Raw genomic sequence first — 15380 nt, 5'->3', positions numbered from 1 at the left:
CTAACTCTAGAAAGGCCTTATGTATCCTGGCCATAGCCTGCAGAATTACTGGGCGCGTGTCGTCGAATGAATGTGGGATATTTTCCCTTCTACGTACGCACCACCTAGTATCAATATGAACCAGGAACACTCTCTCGTGGTTGTACGATGTGACAATCGCGTGCGACTGCATGTTCAAATCACAGCCAGTTCCAAAATGTGCTTATACACTACTGGCCATTAAAATTGCTACACCAAGAAAAAATGCAGATGATAAACGGGTATTCAATGGACATATATATTATCCTAGAACTGACATATGATTACATTTTCACGCAATTTCGGTGCATAGATCCTGAGAAATCTGTACCCATAAAAATCACCTCCGGCCGTAATGACGGCCTTGAGACGCCTGGGCATTGAGTCAAACAGAGCTTGGATGGCGTGTACAGGTACAGCTGCCCATGCAGCTTCAACAAGATACCACAGTTCATCAAGAGTAGTGACTGGCGTATTGTGACGAGCCAGTTGCTCGGCCACCATTGACGAAACGTTTTCAGTTGGTGATAGATCTGGAAAAAGTCCTGGCCAGGGCAGCAGTCGAACATTTCCTGTATCCAGAAAGGCCCATACAGGACCTTCAACATGCGGTCGTGCGTTATCCTGCTGGAATGTAGGGTTTCGCAGGGATCGAATGAAGGGCAGAGCCATGGGTCGTAACACCTCAGAAATGTAACGTCCACTGTTCAAAGTGCCGTCAATGCGAACAAGACGTGACCGAGACGTGTAACCAATGGCACCCCATACCATCACGCAGGGTGATACGCCAGTATGGCGATGACGAATACACGCTTCCAATGTGCGTTCACCGAGATGTCGCCAAATACGGATGCTGTAAACAGAACCTGGATTCATCCGAAAAAATGACGTTTTGCCATTCGTGCACCCAGGTTCGTCGTTGAGTACACCATCGCAGGCGCTCCTGTCTGTGATGCAGCGTCAAGGGTAACCGCAGCCATGGTCTCCGAGCTGATAGTCCATGCTGCTGCAAACGTCGTCGAACTGTTCGTGCAGATGGCTGTTGTCTTGCGAACGTCCATCTGTTGACTCAGGGATCGAGACGTGGCTGCACGATCCGTTACAGCCATGCCGATAAGATGCCTGTCATCTCGACTGCTAGTGATACGAGGCCGTTGGGATCCAGCACGGCGTTCCGTATTACCCTCCTGAACCCACCGATTCCATAAACAGTCATTGGATCTCGACCAACGCGAGCAGCAATGTCGCGATACGATAAGCCGCAATCGCGATAGGCTACAATCCGACCTTTATCAAAGTCGGAAACGTGATGGTACGCATTTCTCCTCCTTACACGGGGCATCACAACATCGTTTCACCAGGCAACGCCGGTCAACTGCTATTTGTGTATGAGAAATCGGTTGGAAACTTTCCTTATGTCAGCACGTTGTAGGTGTCGCCACCGGCGCCAACCTTGTGTGAATGGTCTGAAAAGCTAACCATTTGCATATCACAGCATCTTCTTCCTGTCGGTTAAATTCCGCGTCTGTAGCACGTCATCTTCGCGGTGTAGCAATTTTAATGGCCAGTAGTGTATAAAGAGTCTTTGACATTAATTATTGACTAAACTGATGGTCGAACGAGAAAAATGGTGGAGTAATTTTCTACTGCAAATTACCTGTAACTTCTGTAAGCGCCATTTCTGAATGCATCGAAAATGCAACATGTACAGGGTGTTTCAAAAATGACCGGTATACTTGAAACGGCAATAAAAACTAAACGATCAGCGATAGAAATACACCGTTTGTTGCAATATGCTTGGGACAACACTACATTTTCAGGCGGACAAACTTTCGAAATTACAGTAGTTTCAATTTTCAACAACAGATGGCGCTGCAAGTGATGTGAAAGATATAGAAGACAACGTAGTCTGTGGGTGCGCCATTCTGTACGTCGTCTTTCTGCTGTAAGCGTGTGCTGTTCACAACGTGCAAGTGTGCTGAAGACAACATGGTTTATTCCTTAGAACAGAGGATTTTTCTGGTGTTGGAATTCCACCGCCTAGAACACAGTGTTGTTGCAACAAGACGAAGTTTTCAACGGAGGTTTAATGTACCCAAAGGACCGAAAAGCGATACAATAAAGGATCTGTTTGAGAAATTTCAACGGACTGGGAACGTGACGGATGAACGTGCTGGAAAGGTAGGGCGACCACGTACGGCAACCACAGAGGGCAACGCGCAGCTAGTGCAGCAGGTGATCCAACAGCGGCCTCGGGTTTCCGTTCGCCGTGTTGCAGCTGCGGTCCAAATGACGCCAACGTCCACGTATCGTCTCATGCGCCAGAGTTTACACCTCTATCCATACAAAATTCAAACGCGGCAACCCCTCAGTGCCGCTACCATTGCTGCATGAGAGACATTCGCTAACGATATAGTGCACAGGATTGATGACGGCGATATGCATGTGGGCAGCATTTGGTTTACTGACGAAGCTTATTTTTACTGGACGGCTTCGTCAATAAACAGAACTGGCGCATATGGGGAACCGAAAAGCCCCATGTTGCAGTCCCATCGTCCCTGCATCCTCAAAAAGTACTGGTCTGGGTCGCCATTTCTTCCAAAGGAATCATTGGCCCATTTTTCAGATCCGAAACGATTACTGCATCACGCTATCTGGACATTCTTCGTGAATTTGTGGAGGTACAAACTGCCTTAGACGACACTGCGAACACCTCGTGGTTTATGCAAGATGGTGCCCGGCCACATCGCACGGCCGACGTCTTTAATTTCCTGAATGAATATTTCGATGATCGTGTGATTGCTTTGGGCTATCCGAAACATACAGGAGGCGGCGTGGATTGGCCTCCCTATTCGCCAGACATGAACCCATGTGACTTCTTTCTGTGGGGACACTTGAAAGACCAGGGGTACCGCCAGAATCCAGAAACAATTGAACAGCTGAAGCAGTTCATCTCATCTGCATGTGAAGCCATTCCGCTAGACACGTTGTCAAAGGTTTCGGGTAATTTCATTCAGAGACTACGCCATATTATTGCTACGCATGGTGGATATGTGGAAAATATCGTACTATAGAGTTTCCCAGACTGCAGCGCCATCTGTTGTTGAAAATTGTAACTACTGTAATTTCGAAAATTTGTCTGCCTGAAAATGTACTGATGTCCCAAGCATATTGCAACAAACGGTGTATTTCTATCGCTGCTCGTTTAGTTTTTATTGCCGTTTCATATATACCGGTCATTTTTGAAACACCCTGTATCTATTGAAAGAGACCACTATACACTATTCTTGATCTGCGCTCTTTTGTACTGCATTTTGTTGTATAATTTCTTAGGGTTGTTAAAGCTAATAACATTAGAAATAATTCAGTCTGTCTGACTTTTAATTTCTGGTTATTCGGTTTTAAAAGCGCGTTACTACAGACACACGGTGACAGAATTTTCTTTGATTAATTGTTTATTGTCTGTGTTTTGTTTCGTTTATGTTATATGACGTATGCAAACATATATAAAATATTTTATATTGTATAAAAACATTGACGGAAAAAAATCGCAACACCAAGGAGTTGTGCGACATAAGCGAAACTTGGTAGGCATATTTCTACGTCTGAAAGATAATGTCTGTTCCAGTTCCGCGCCAGTCGCGTAAGAGAGGAGTTAGTAGCACCACTATGAGGAGGCAAATCAGATATGCTTTAAATACACGCTGTAACGTTCGTAAACTTGTTAGCTTTGAGATTGGACGTGGCGAGTTGATGTTAGTCAACAATGTCTTTAAGGTGGCACTGACGCCATTAACAACACCTCACCGACTTCGAACGAGGTAGTGTAACAGAGCTACGAGAAGCTGGGTGTTTCTTCTGCAATATTACAGAAAGACATGGCAGGAATGTAGCCACTGTACACGATTACTGGCAGTGGTGGTCACTAGAATGTACGAGGTGCATTCAAGTTCTAAGGCCTCCGATTTTTTTTCTCCGAACTGGAAAGAGATAGAAACATGCGCATTGTTTTAAAATGAGGCCGCGTTCATTGTCAATATGTCCCAGAGATGGCAGCACCATACGGCAGATGGAATTTTACCGCCAGCGGCGAGAATGAGAACTGTTTTAAATACTTAAAATGGCGACGTTTTCCTTACTTGAACAGCATGCAATCATTCGTTTTCTGAATTTGCGTGGTGTGAAACCAATTGAAATTCATCGACAGTTGAAGGAGACATGTGGTGATTGAGTTATGGATGTGTCGAAAGTGCGTCCATGGGTGCGACAGTTTAATGAAGGCAGAATATCGTGTGACAACAAACCGAAACAACCTCGGGCTCGCACAAGCCGGTCTGACGACATGATCGAGAAAGTGGAGAGAATTGTTTTGGGGGATCGCCGAATGACTGTTGAACAGATCGCCTCCAGAGCTGGCATTTCTGTGGGTTCTGTGCACACAATCCTGCATGACGACCTGAAAATGCGAAAAGTGTCATCCAGGTGGGTGCCACGAGTGCTGACGGACGACCACATGGCTGCCCGTGTGGCATGTTGCCGAGCAATGTTGACGTGCAACGACAGCATGAATGGGACTTTCTTTTCGTCGGTAGTGACAATGGATGAGACGTGGATGCCATTTTTCAATCCAGAAACAAAGCGCCAGTCAGCTCAATGGAAGCACACAGATTCACCGCCACCCAAAAAATTTCTGGTAACTGCCAGTGCTGAAAAAATGATGGTGTCCATGTTCTGGAACAGCGAGGGCGTAATCCTTACCCATTGCGTTCCAAAGGGCACTACGGTAACAGGTGCATCCTACGAAAATGTTCTGAAGAACAAATTCCTTCCTGCACTGCAACAAAAACGTCCGGGAAGGGCTGCGCGTGTTCTGTTTCACCAAGATAACGCACCCGCACATCGAGCTAACGTTACGCAATAGTTTCTTCGTGATAACAACTTTGAAGTGATTCCTCATGCTCCCTACTCACCTGACCTGGCTCCTAGTGACTTTTGGCTTTTTCCAACAATGAAAGACACTCTCCGTGGCCGCACATTCACCAGCCGTGCTGCTATTGCCTCAGCGATTTTCCAGTGGTCAAAACAGACTCCTAAAGAAGCCTCTGCCATGGAATCATGGCGTCAGCGCTGTGAAAAATGTGTACGTCTGCAGGGCGATTACGTCGAGAAGTAACGCCAGTTTCATCGATTTCGTGACAGTAGTTAATTAGAAAAAAAAATCGGAGGCCTTAGAACTTGAATGCACCTCGTATGGTCGCAAGAAGACTGGGCTCTGGACAGCCCATGGCACTACCAAGAGGGAGGATCGTCGTGTTCAGTGTATAGCTCTAGCGCATCGTACTGCATCTGCAACAGCAATCTGAGCAGCAGTCGGCACCACAGTGACACAATGGCTTGTTACAGATATGTTACCTCAAGGACAGCTCCGAGCCAGACGCCCTGGGCCGGCCTGCGACCGTCGCAGTTTCGAATCCTGCCTTTGGTATGGATGTGTGTGATGTCCGTAGGTTAGTTATATTTAAGTAGTTCTAAGTTCTAGGGGACTGATAACCTCAGATGTTAAGTCCCATAGTGCTCAGAGCCATTTGAACCAGGCGTCCTGTAGCGTGCGTTCCACTGACCCCAAATCACCGTCACTTCCGATTTAAGTGGTGCCAAGCGAGAGCTCATTGGAGGGCAGGGCGGGGGTCTGTTGTGTTTCCTGATGGAAGCTGGTTACGCCTCGGTGTCAGTGATGTTCGTGTGTTGGTCAGAAGGAGGCCAGTTGGGGGCCTGCAACCAACCCGTCTGTGAGCTAGACACACTGGACCTACAGCTGGAATGACGGTCTAGTGTGCGATTTAATATGACAGCAGGAGCACTCTCGTGGGTATCTGACGCACCATGGTTGCAAATTTGTACGTCAATCTGGTGATTCGATCTGTAGCACTGCCATTCATGAACAGGATTCCAGAGGGTGTTTTCCAACAGAATAACGCTCGCCCAATACCCCTGTTGTAACCCAACATGATCTACAGAGTGTCGACACGTTGCTCTGGCCTGATAGATCACCAACTCAGTCTGCGGTCGACTACCTGTGGAACATCATCGAGCGACAACTCGAGCTTTATCCACAAACAGCATTAACCGACACTGTACTGACCGACCAAATGCAACATGCATGGAACCCCATCCCACAAACTGATGTCCGGCACCTGTACGATACAATGCATGTACGTTTTCACGCTTGCGTTGAACATTCTGGCGGTTACACCGGTTATTAATGTACCAGCATTTCACATTTGCAATGGTTATCTCGCGCTTACATTAACCTGTGATCCTGCAATTTTGATCACTTAAACATATTATCTACACAAATGTGTTCCCCAAAATTCATTAGTCTATATTAATTATAATTTGATATTACGATTTTTTTCTGTGAGTTACTATGCCGAAATAAATTAAAATTAGCATAAATTCAGAGTATCGCGGAAGGGAGACAGCTGATGGACAGTGAAGAGGAAGATAATAATGGCCTTTGTTTGCAGGATGGCGAAGTGAACAAAAATTGTAGAAAAGGTCCTCAGTAATTTATTATTGGTGTGTAAAGTTGTGAGTGAACACAGACTGTTAGAGGTCGAGCTGAAATACTTTTCTTTTTTTAAAAAAAAAGTGCTAGAGAGCGTCCTTGTGGTATGCTGTTCAAAGAAAGAACGTTACGGTTTCGTCGATCTATCATATAAAGAATGCTGTGGAAAAAGGAATATATAAATAATGATAGAGTAAGGGCATAATATACCTAGCTCGTTGTAATTGATAATCAATAAACGACAACCCATTTGCTTTAATATTAACTGACGTGTGCAATATTGTGTGAATGAAACAAATGTCTGCAGCATTTAAACTCTATTCCAAGTTGTGTATTCCACTCTCCTACACATATTGGGTTTCCAGAAACTTCTATATTAAAGCGCTCCCTCGGTTATTTAGCTTCATCAATAATTTTAACGACGGATTATGTGATGTTAAAGAAATAGGAGCGACCATATTGGATACAGCTTCAGAGATTGTAGCATCAGTCGCTTTCTTCACGCAAAAACTTTTAAATCTCAGTAGGTGGCTGTACATTAATGACGTACGTTCTGTAACCTGCAGTAAAAGCAGCATTGCATATCTACCGGCAGAAACTGTTTAAAAATGATGACAATTCTACATGTTTCGTTGTCGGGTATGAGCATGGAATTTAATACGAGGGCTAGTCAGAAAGTAGGGAACGTTTCCGTCTGACGCAGCTAGGCGAGCGCCGATCACGTATATTTTGGTATTAACCTGCTCGTCAGCTCAGTCGGCATCCATCCGTGGCAGCGGGAACGTCTCTGCGCATCTGGTGTTTTCGATATTCGAATTTGAAATGTGCGCTGCAATCGAAAATCCTGACAGTTCTGAGGTGCGGTCTGTGATACGGTTTTTGTTGGCAAAAAACCTAAAACCTATAGAAATTTATCGCGAACTGTGCGAAGTGTACGGAAACAACATAATGAGTGAATGGTCCGCCCGGAAATGGTGCATTCGGTTTAAAAATGGCCGAACCAACGTTCATGATGAAGAGAAGAGTGGACGCCTGAGCATTGTGACTGACGATATTGTCGCTAAAGTTCATGAAACTATTCGTGAAAACTGTCGCTTTACAATAACGGAGCTTTCGCTTTATTTTCCACAAGTTTCACGGAGTTTGTTGTTTGAAATTGTCACTCAAAAGCTAGGCTACCACAAATTTTGTGTACGATGGGTGCCCAAAATGCATACAGAGCACCATAAAGAACAGTGAATAGGGGCAACGTTGACATTTCTGGAGGCCGACCACAAACATGGTGATTCATTACTGGATCGAATCGTAACCGGTGACGGGACTTCAGTAAAACACGTCAATTGTAAGACAAAAGTGCAGTCCATGGAGTAGGGGCACACAAGGTGTCCCCCCTCTCCCCCCAAAAAAACAAGAATATGTTTCCAAAAATTGTCAGCAAAGAAGTTGATGGCGACAGTGTTTTGGGATAGGCAAGGTGTGCTTCTTATTGATTTTCTCGAACGTGGAGCAACCGTAAATTCTACCTGGTACTGTCAAACGTCGCACAGCCTTAGAAAAGCAGTGCAAAACAAACGCCGAGGAAAGCTGACGTCCAAAATTTTAAGTTGACGTCCAAAATTTTGTTTTTGCACGACAATGCCCGACCTCACACGGCAAAACCGCACTTAAGAACTCCTTAATTCATTAAAATGGGAATTTTTCCCTCATCCGCCCTACAGTCCCGATCTTGTACCAAGCGACTTCCACTTGTTTCACAAGATGAAGAACTGGCTTGCAACGCAGCGCTTTGATGACGATGCGGAACTCCAGGCAGGCGTGACTCACTGGCTGAAGTCTCAGGCGGCAGAATTTTACGACGAAGGTCTTTCAAAGCTTGTCCACCGCTATGATAAGTACCTCAATTTGTTTGGTGACTATTTAGAAAAGTAGTATGTCAGTCACTCTTTCAGATATATACAGGGTGTTACAAAAAGGTACGGCCAAACTTTCAGGAAACATTCCTCACATACAAAGAAAGAAAATATGTTATGTGGACATGTGTCCGGAAACGCTTACTTTCCATGTTAGAGCTCATTTTATTAATTCTCTTCAAATCACATTAATCATGGAATGGCAACACACAGCAACAGAACGTACCAGCGTGACTTCAAACACTTTGTTACAGGAAATGTTCAAAATGTCCTCCGTTAGCGAGGATACATGCATCCACCCTCCATCGCATGGAATCCCTGATGCGCTGATGCACCCCTGGAGAATGGCGTATTGTATCACAGCCGTCCACAATACGAGCACGAAGAGTTTCTACATTTGGTACCGGGGTTGCGTAGACAAGAGCTTTCAAATGCCCCCATAAACGAAAGTAAAGAGGGTTGAGGTCAGGAGAGCGTGGAGGCCATGGAATTGGTCCGCCTCTACCAATCCGTCGGTCACCGAATCTGTTGTTGAGAAGCATACGAACACTTCGACTGAAATGTGCAGGAGCTCCATCGTGCATGAACCCCATGTTGTGCCGTACTTGTAAAGGCACATGTTCTAGCAGCACAGGTAGAGTATCCCGTATGAAATCATGATAACGTGCTCCACTGAGCGTAGGTGGAAGAACATGGAGCCCAATCAAGACATCACCAATAATGCCTGCCCAAACGTTCACAGAAAATCTGTGCTGATGACGTGATTGCACAATTGCGTGCGGATTCTCGTCAGCCCACAAATGTTGATTGTGAAAATTTACAATTTGATCACGTTGGAATGAAGCCTCATCCGTAAAGAGAACATTTGCATTGAAATGAGGATTGACACATTGTTGGATGAACCATTCGCAGAAGTGTACCCGTGTTGGCCAATCAGCTGATAGTGCCTGCACACGCTGTACATGGTACGGAAACAGCTGGTTCTCCCGTAGCACTCTCCATACAGCGACGTGGTCAACGTTACCTTGTACAGCAGCAACTTCTCTGACGCTGACATTAGGTTATCGTCAACTGCACGAAGAATTGCCTCGTCCATTGCAGGTGTCCTTGTCGTTCTAGGTCTTCCCCAGTCGCGAGTCATAGGCTGGAATGTTCCGTGCTCCCTAAGACGCCGATCAATTGCTTCGAACGTGTTCCTGTCGGGACACCATCGTTCTGGAAATCTGTCTCGATACAAACGTACCGCGCCACGGCTATTGCCCCGTGCTAATCCATACATCAAATGGGCATCTGCCAACTCCGCATTTGTAAACATTGCGCCGGCCGCGGTAGTCTAGCGGTTCTAGGCGCACAGTCCGGAACCGCGCGACTGCTACGGTCGCAGGTTCGAATCCTGCCTCGGGCATGGATGTGTGTGATGTCCTTAGGCTAGTTAGGTTTAAGTAGTTCTAAGTTCTAGGGGACTGAAGACAACTGATGTTAAGTCCCATAGTGCTCAGAGCCATTTGAACCATTTTTTTGTAAACATTGCACTGACTGCAAAACCACGTTCGTGATGAACACTAACCTGTTGATGCTACGTACTGATGTGCTTGATGATAGTACTGTCGAGCAATGAGTCTCATGTCAACACAAGCACCGAAGTCAACATTACCTTCCTTCAATTGGGCCAACTGGCGGTGAATCGAGGAAGTACAGTACATACTGACGAAACTAAAATGAGCTCTAACATGGACATTAAGCGTTTCCGGACATATGTCCACATAACATCTTTTCTTTATCTGTGTGTGAGGAATGTTTCCTGAAAGTTTGGCCGTACCTTTCTGTAACACCCTGTATAGTAAAATGTATTTCTAGTTTTTTTTATAATGCCAAAACGTTCCCTACTTTCTGACTAGCCCTCGTACGTGCACTGAAAATGCAGCCAAAGCACAGTACGGAAGAAGGAAGTAAAATTAAGTAAAAAAAATACGGGTAGAGTTGTAACACACACGTACACGCACACAGACACACAGATGCACACACACACACACACACACACACACACACACACACACAAAACTGGCTCGCAAAGTGCATGGCGGTGCGAGACGTACCTGCGCCAACCCTGTCCTTCTTCTGCGTGTAGCCGCGGCCCAGCTTGTTGAGCGAACTGTTGGTGAGGTGGCGGAAGGGGTTGTCGAGATCGCTGAGCGAGAACTTGTCGGTGCCGAAGCGGGCGAGGCCCTCGCGGTACAGGTAGACGGTGAGCGGGTGGTACGACGGGATGCATACGTACAGTCGCAGGTCGAACTTGTAGCCGCCGATCAGCAGCGGGTTCTCGATGTACTGCTGCACCACCGCGTTCGAGTCGTACGTCAGCTCGCTCACTTTCTGGAGGCAGTGCCAGAGGCCAAACGCCCGTTTACTTCCCCTTCTGTAATCAACTCCAGCACAAAATATTAGTCACCCGCTTAAACAGCAAAGTTCCAAAGAACACTGTACATTGTGTAGAAGGACGAGAGGCTAATGGGACCCACCAACAATGATGCAAGTCATGCCAGTATCGCCACAGCGCGGAAGCGCTGTTACAAATGTTCAAGGGCTATTCGGAAAGTGAGGAACGATCGGCCACGAAATGGAAACCACTGTGAAAATCCGACGAGGCTTTTCACAGACGGTTTGGGCAGTGTCTCTAGTATGTCCGTCGACCGCATCAAGACGCTCCTTTCAGTCGTGACCGCACTGTAAGCGAGTAAAGGTGCCTAAAACAACAATGTCTCCTGCCAAGTAGGAGAGCCCGCTGAACGGCTTCGCCGTAATGAATGCAACCCACCTAACTCAACTGATACGCACTTCCTTCTTCATGGCAATACTGAGCCGCACTCTGCAGGGGCAGTGAAGATGCTCCTGCAGCCTTTTCGATGGCAAGTGTTCCATCACCCACAACACAGCCCTAATTGGCTCGTCCTGAGTATCATCTCTGTTCACATGAAACGCTGGATGCGAAGACAACACTTGGGCGCAGGCTACGCATTTTAGACTAGTGTAGAGAATTTTCAGAAAGCACAGGCGCCTGCCTTCTATGACGATGGTGTTGGATATTTTGTTTGGAGCGGCGACTGTGTAGAGAAGTATCTGGAAGATGTAGCTAAATGTGTAAAGAAAACAGTTTTGATTTTCACTGTGGTTTCCATTTCGCGACCGATCGTTCCTGACTTTCTGAACAACCCTTGTATCTGAAAAGAGCTCTCGCAGAATCGCGGTTTGTGGTGGTTTCGGTGCTCGGTTCGTATTTGAACTAGGTACATGGGGTAAATAGTTTTTGGTTTAGCCCAGACCAGCAGCCATTTGTATAGTCATTCGAACATTTGTCTTACTGTTGCTGCGTTACACTATATTAATCAAGATTTGAACGACGAACAGGAGCTGGCGTTCTGGCAAATTACGCGAATCGATTAATTGCTTTTGCAAATATCTGAATTGGGCTGCAATTAATCCTCAGGTACAGGCACCATTCGTATATGCACCGTTCTGATTTTACGTGCAAAAACACGAAAAAGTTTTTCTGGAAGGTTTTTGAAGCAAGCCACTTCTGTACTTCAAACTTGTACGAATCGTTCAAACTTCGAGCGAAGGTAGGTAAATGGATAATGCCAAACCGAATTTTTTTGTCCAATAATCTTTATCCGTTGTAAGTAGGCTGTTTAGGTTTTTATGTTGGTAACGCCACGTTGCGCTCAGTTTTGCTCAGCTGTTTGAAAATCAAATAACGTAGAAGTTTACCAGCGCAGTCATTCATAATTTTTCTAAGGGGACGTTTCACCGTTTTCGAGATACAATGGTTTAAAAGTCGACCTAAATGTAGCACGTAAAATTCATTCTCACGAGAACTGAATGCGCGGAATCGGTTTAAAGTGAATCAGACAAATACAAAAAGCATACTTACGATAAAATTACAGATTCGCTTTCAAGAAAGTATCTTCGTTTGGATTTTAAGTGCAAAAAACATATTTTTGTAAGCTATTTTACGCGCGGAATGTTTCTAACTTGTGGTAATCTGTTTAAATTTGTAAGAAGATAAACAAATTCATGTAATTAATGGTCGTCCTGTTGCTTTGTGAAACTGTATCCATTGCCACGATATAAACAATACGAATTGAAAGACAATAAGAAAATCTATACCATATGAGTCGTAACCCAAGTCAAGAAAAATCTACGTAGATTGTCAAGTTATGGCCGTCTAATGTCAAAATTATGGCAGAGTAAAAGTTGGGAAGCAGAATGAAAAATGCTATCATAGTACAAAAAAGCCGAATACGTCCTGCGCAGAGTTAGATGTAAAAGAAGAGGACTAGCTTTTCGACTTATCTGGCAGCTTGAAAGACATTTAAATCAAAACATTCTGACATATTTGCGCTTTTTTACGAGTTTTCCCTGCTTTCCCAGCCTAGTGAGCTCTCTTAGCTGCAAGGTGTTGACACACCTGCATGTTGCAATTTATGGGTTACAGTCCCTGACCCTCTGTTCAAAATGCAGATGATTCGTCGGCCATAGTAAACACTATTTAACATTATATGACTGAAGAGCATACATGCAATAGCTAAAATGTTTCTCTGGGGGGATAAAATATTTCTGTGTAGGTAGGGGGAATGATGTTTCTCCGAGGGGACCAGTTAATCCCAAACCCGCACCCTGTCAGTTGTATGGTGATGGGTGTAGGTTGTTTGGTTTGGAGATGAAAGGGACTAAACGACAAGGTCATCAGTCCCTTTCTCCTCATTTAAACAAGTATCGGTTTAAAACTATTCCACAACCAAACCTCATCATCTGAAATCTGGGGAAGGAAAATAGGCGTAAAACTAACTAGGAACCACAGTGAAGGAGAAAACGAAAGAAGCAAACGAAAAGCGAAAACGTGAACTAAAAGAGAAAAAGCGGTAGAAGGTGTTAGAACAAGATAGCAGACGGCCTGGGCTGGCTGATCACAAGGATAAAAAAGGATGAGCTAGCCACTCTGCAATACGCTAAAATCTACAACTTGAAAACATAAGGAAACAGAAACAAAGATCGTAAAAGGACGAGACGAAGTCGAACAGACAGCACTAGAGAGAGAGAGGAAACTTTAAACTTAGGTTGGATGAAGTCCTGGGAGAGAAGGCCACACGCCCACCCTTAGACTGAGAACTCCTCCCCCCCCCCTCCCACGTCGAAGAAAACGTAATACTAGATCAGCCGTTGAGGTAATGTCGCCTAACATCGTAACTAGTGTGTCCGAAAGGTTAAAAGACAGCCTCAGGGCGGCTAGATTTGGAGAGTCCAACAAAATGTGGACTACCGTCAATCGAGAGCCGACAGCAATACTGGGGTAAGTCCTCGTGATAGAGAAGGTGACTGTGTCAGCCAAGTATGGTCGATGCAGAGCCAGCAAAAGACAACGGAGTCCCTGTGAGTAACTCGCATGGATGACCTCTGCACATTCGTCATTTCCTTACAGCACTTAATTTATTTGGCGTACTTAGGGTGTGCCATTCGATATTCCAGGTCCTAAAAACTCTATGGCGTAAGACCCATCGGAGATCAGTCTCCGGCGTGCCGATCTTCAGAATCGGTTTACTGGTAGCCTGTTGGGCCAGCCTGTCAGCTTGTGTATTTCCCGGGATTCCGACATGTCCTGTGGTTCAGATGAAGGCCACTGAATATCTACGGTTTTCGAGGACATAAATAGACTCCTGGATAGTCATTACCAGAGGATATAGAGGGAAGCAGCGGTCGAAAGCCCGAGGGAGGACTCGAACCTCCGACGGGGGCACATTTTGGCGATTAATCTTTCAAGACAAGGTTACTTCCAGACAAGGCTGCTTCGTAGCTATAGTTAGGAGACATCAGCAAGTGGTGACCCGCCCGGCCACAGAAGAGCAAAGCAAAAGTTTGGAAGGTAGGAGACGAGATACTGGCAGAAGTAAAGCTGTGAGACCGGGCGTGAGTCGTGCTTCGGTAGCTCAGTTGGCTGCCGGCACGGTAGCTCAGCGTGTTCGGTCAGAGGGTTAGCTGCCCTCTGTAATAAAAAAACTGAGTTCACCGATCAACAACGAACCAAAACGGGTGTCTTAAGACGTCCGCCCCGAGCAGATACAACGATCGAAAGAGAACAAAATGAGATTAAAAAAAAAAAAAAAAGTTGGTAGAACACTTGCCCGCGAAAGGCAAAGGTCCCGAGTTCGAGTCTCGGTCGGGCACACAGTTTTAATCTGCCAGGAAGTTTCATATCAGCGCACACTCCGCTGCAGAGTGAAAATCTCATTCTGGAAACATAATTCTGATGCAGTCTCTCCCATTAGCAAACAGGAGGCAAGGAAAAACAAAAAGAAGGCGGCTGTTTGCACAGGCTTCGCAGGAAACGTATCCCTGCCAGATATAGCAACCAATGATGATTACTTAAGCGGAAAATTTCGATTTACTCGTTCAATTTTCATGATTTTGCAACAGGAGAATATTGTTTTTATGTTTATGCTGAATGCACTGCGAAAAAGGGCGCCAAACTCGAACGAACTTGTGACGTCATACTATTTGCCTTGCCCGATGTACACAGCGAACGCTTGGCTCAGTCCAGGTCTCACAGGAAATAAATATGCCAATGACAGGATAACCACGAAATTTTTTTAACTTTGTCCTGTGTTGTCGAGAGCTTGCATGTATTTAAAGGCGCAGTTAGGAATTATTAAACTGGCCTGAAGTAGTAACTCTCTCCCCGCTGGAGTCAATGGAATACGTAAGACCTGTTGTACCACGTGCTGTGACGTACACCTTAAGGCCCGCGGACACATCGTCATTGAAGTGACGTTAATCCTGTGTCACTTCATCACTTATGCTTAATATAAGGACACTGAAAAGCTGTACACTGA

The 15380-nt window shown here is 45.5% G+C and overlaps 1 protein-coding gene across 1 annotated transcript in view; it reads right to left on the bottom strand.

Moving 5' to 3' along the window:
- The window catches only part of LOC126101371 (uncharacterized), a 422171-nt gene that overhangs the window by 128644 nt on the left and 278147 nt on the right, over positions 1-15380 (bottom strand). The window contains exon 6 of the mRNA XM_049912038.1: positions 10593-10869. Within this exon, the coding sequence (XP_049767995.1) occupies positions 10593-10869 (277 nt within the window). The remainder of the gene's footprint in view (positions 1-10592; positions 10870-15380) is intronic.

The sequence above is a fragment of the Schistocerca cancellata genome, chromosome 9 (genome assembly GCF_023864275.1).
Source record: "Schistocerca cancellata isolate TAMUIC-IGC-003103 chromosome 9, iqSchCanc2.1, whole genome shotgun sequence".
Taxonomy (NCBI): domain Eukaryota; kingdom Metazoa; phylum Arthropoda; class Insecta; order Orthoptera; family Acrididae; genus Schistocerca; species Schistocerca cancellata.
The sequence above is the reverse complement of the archived record's forward strand: the minus strand, read 5'-3'. Positions and strand labels throughout refer to the sequence as shown.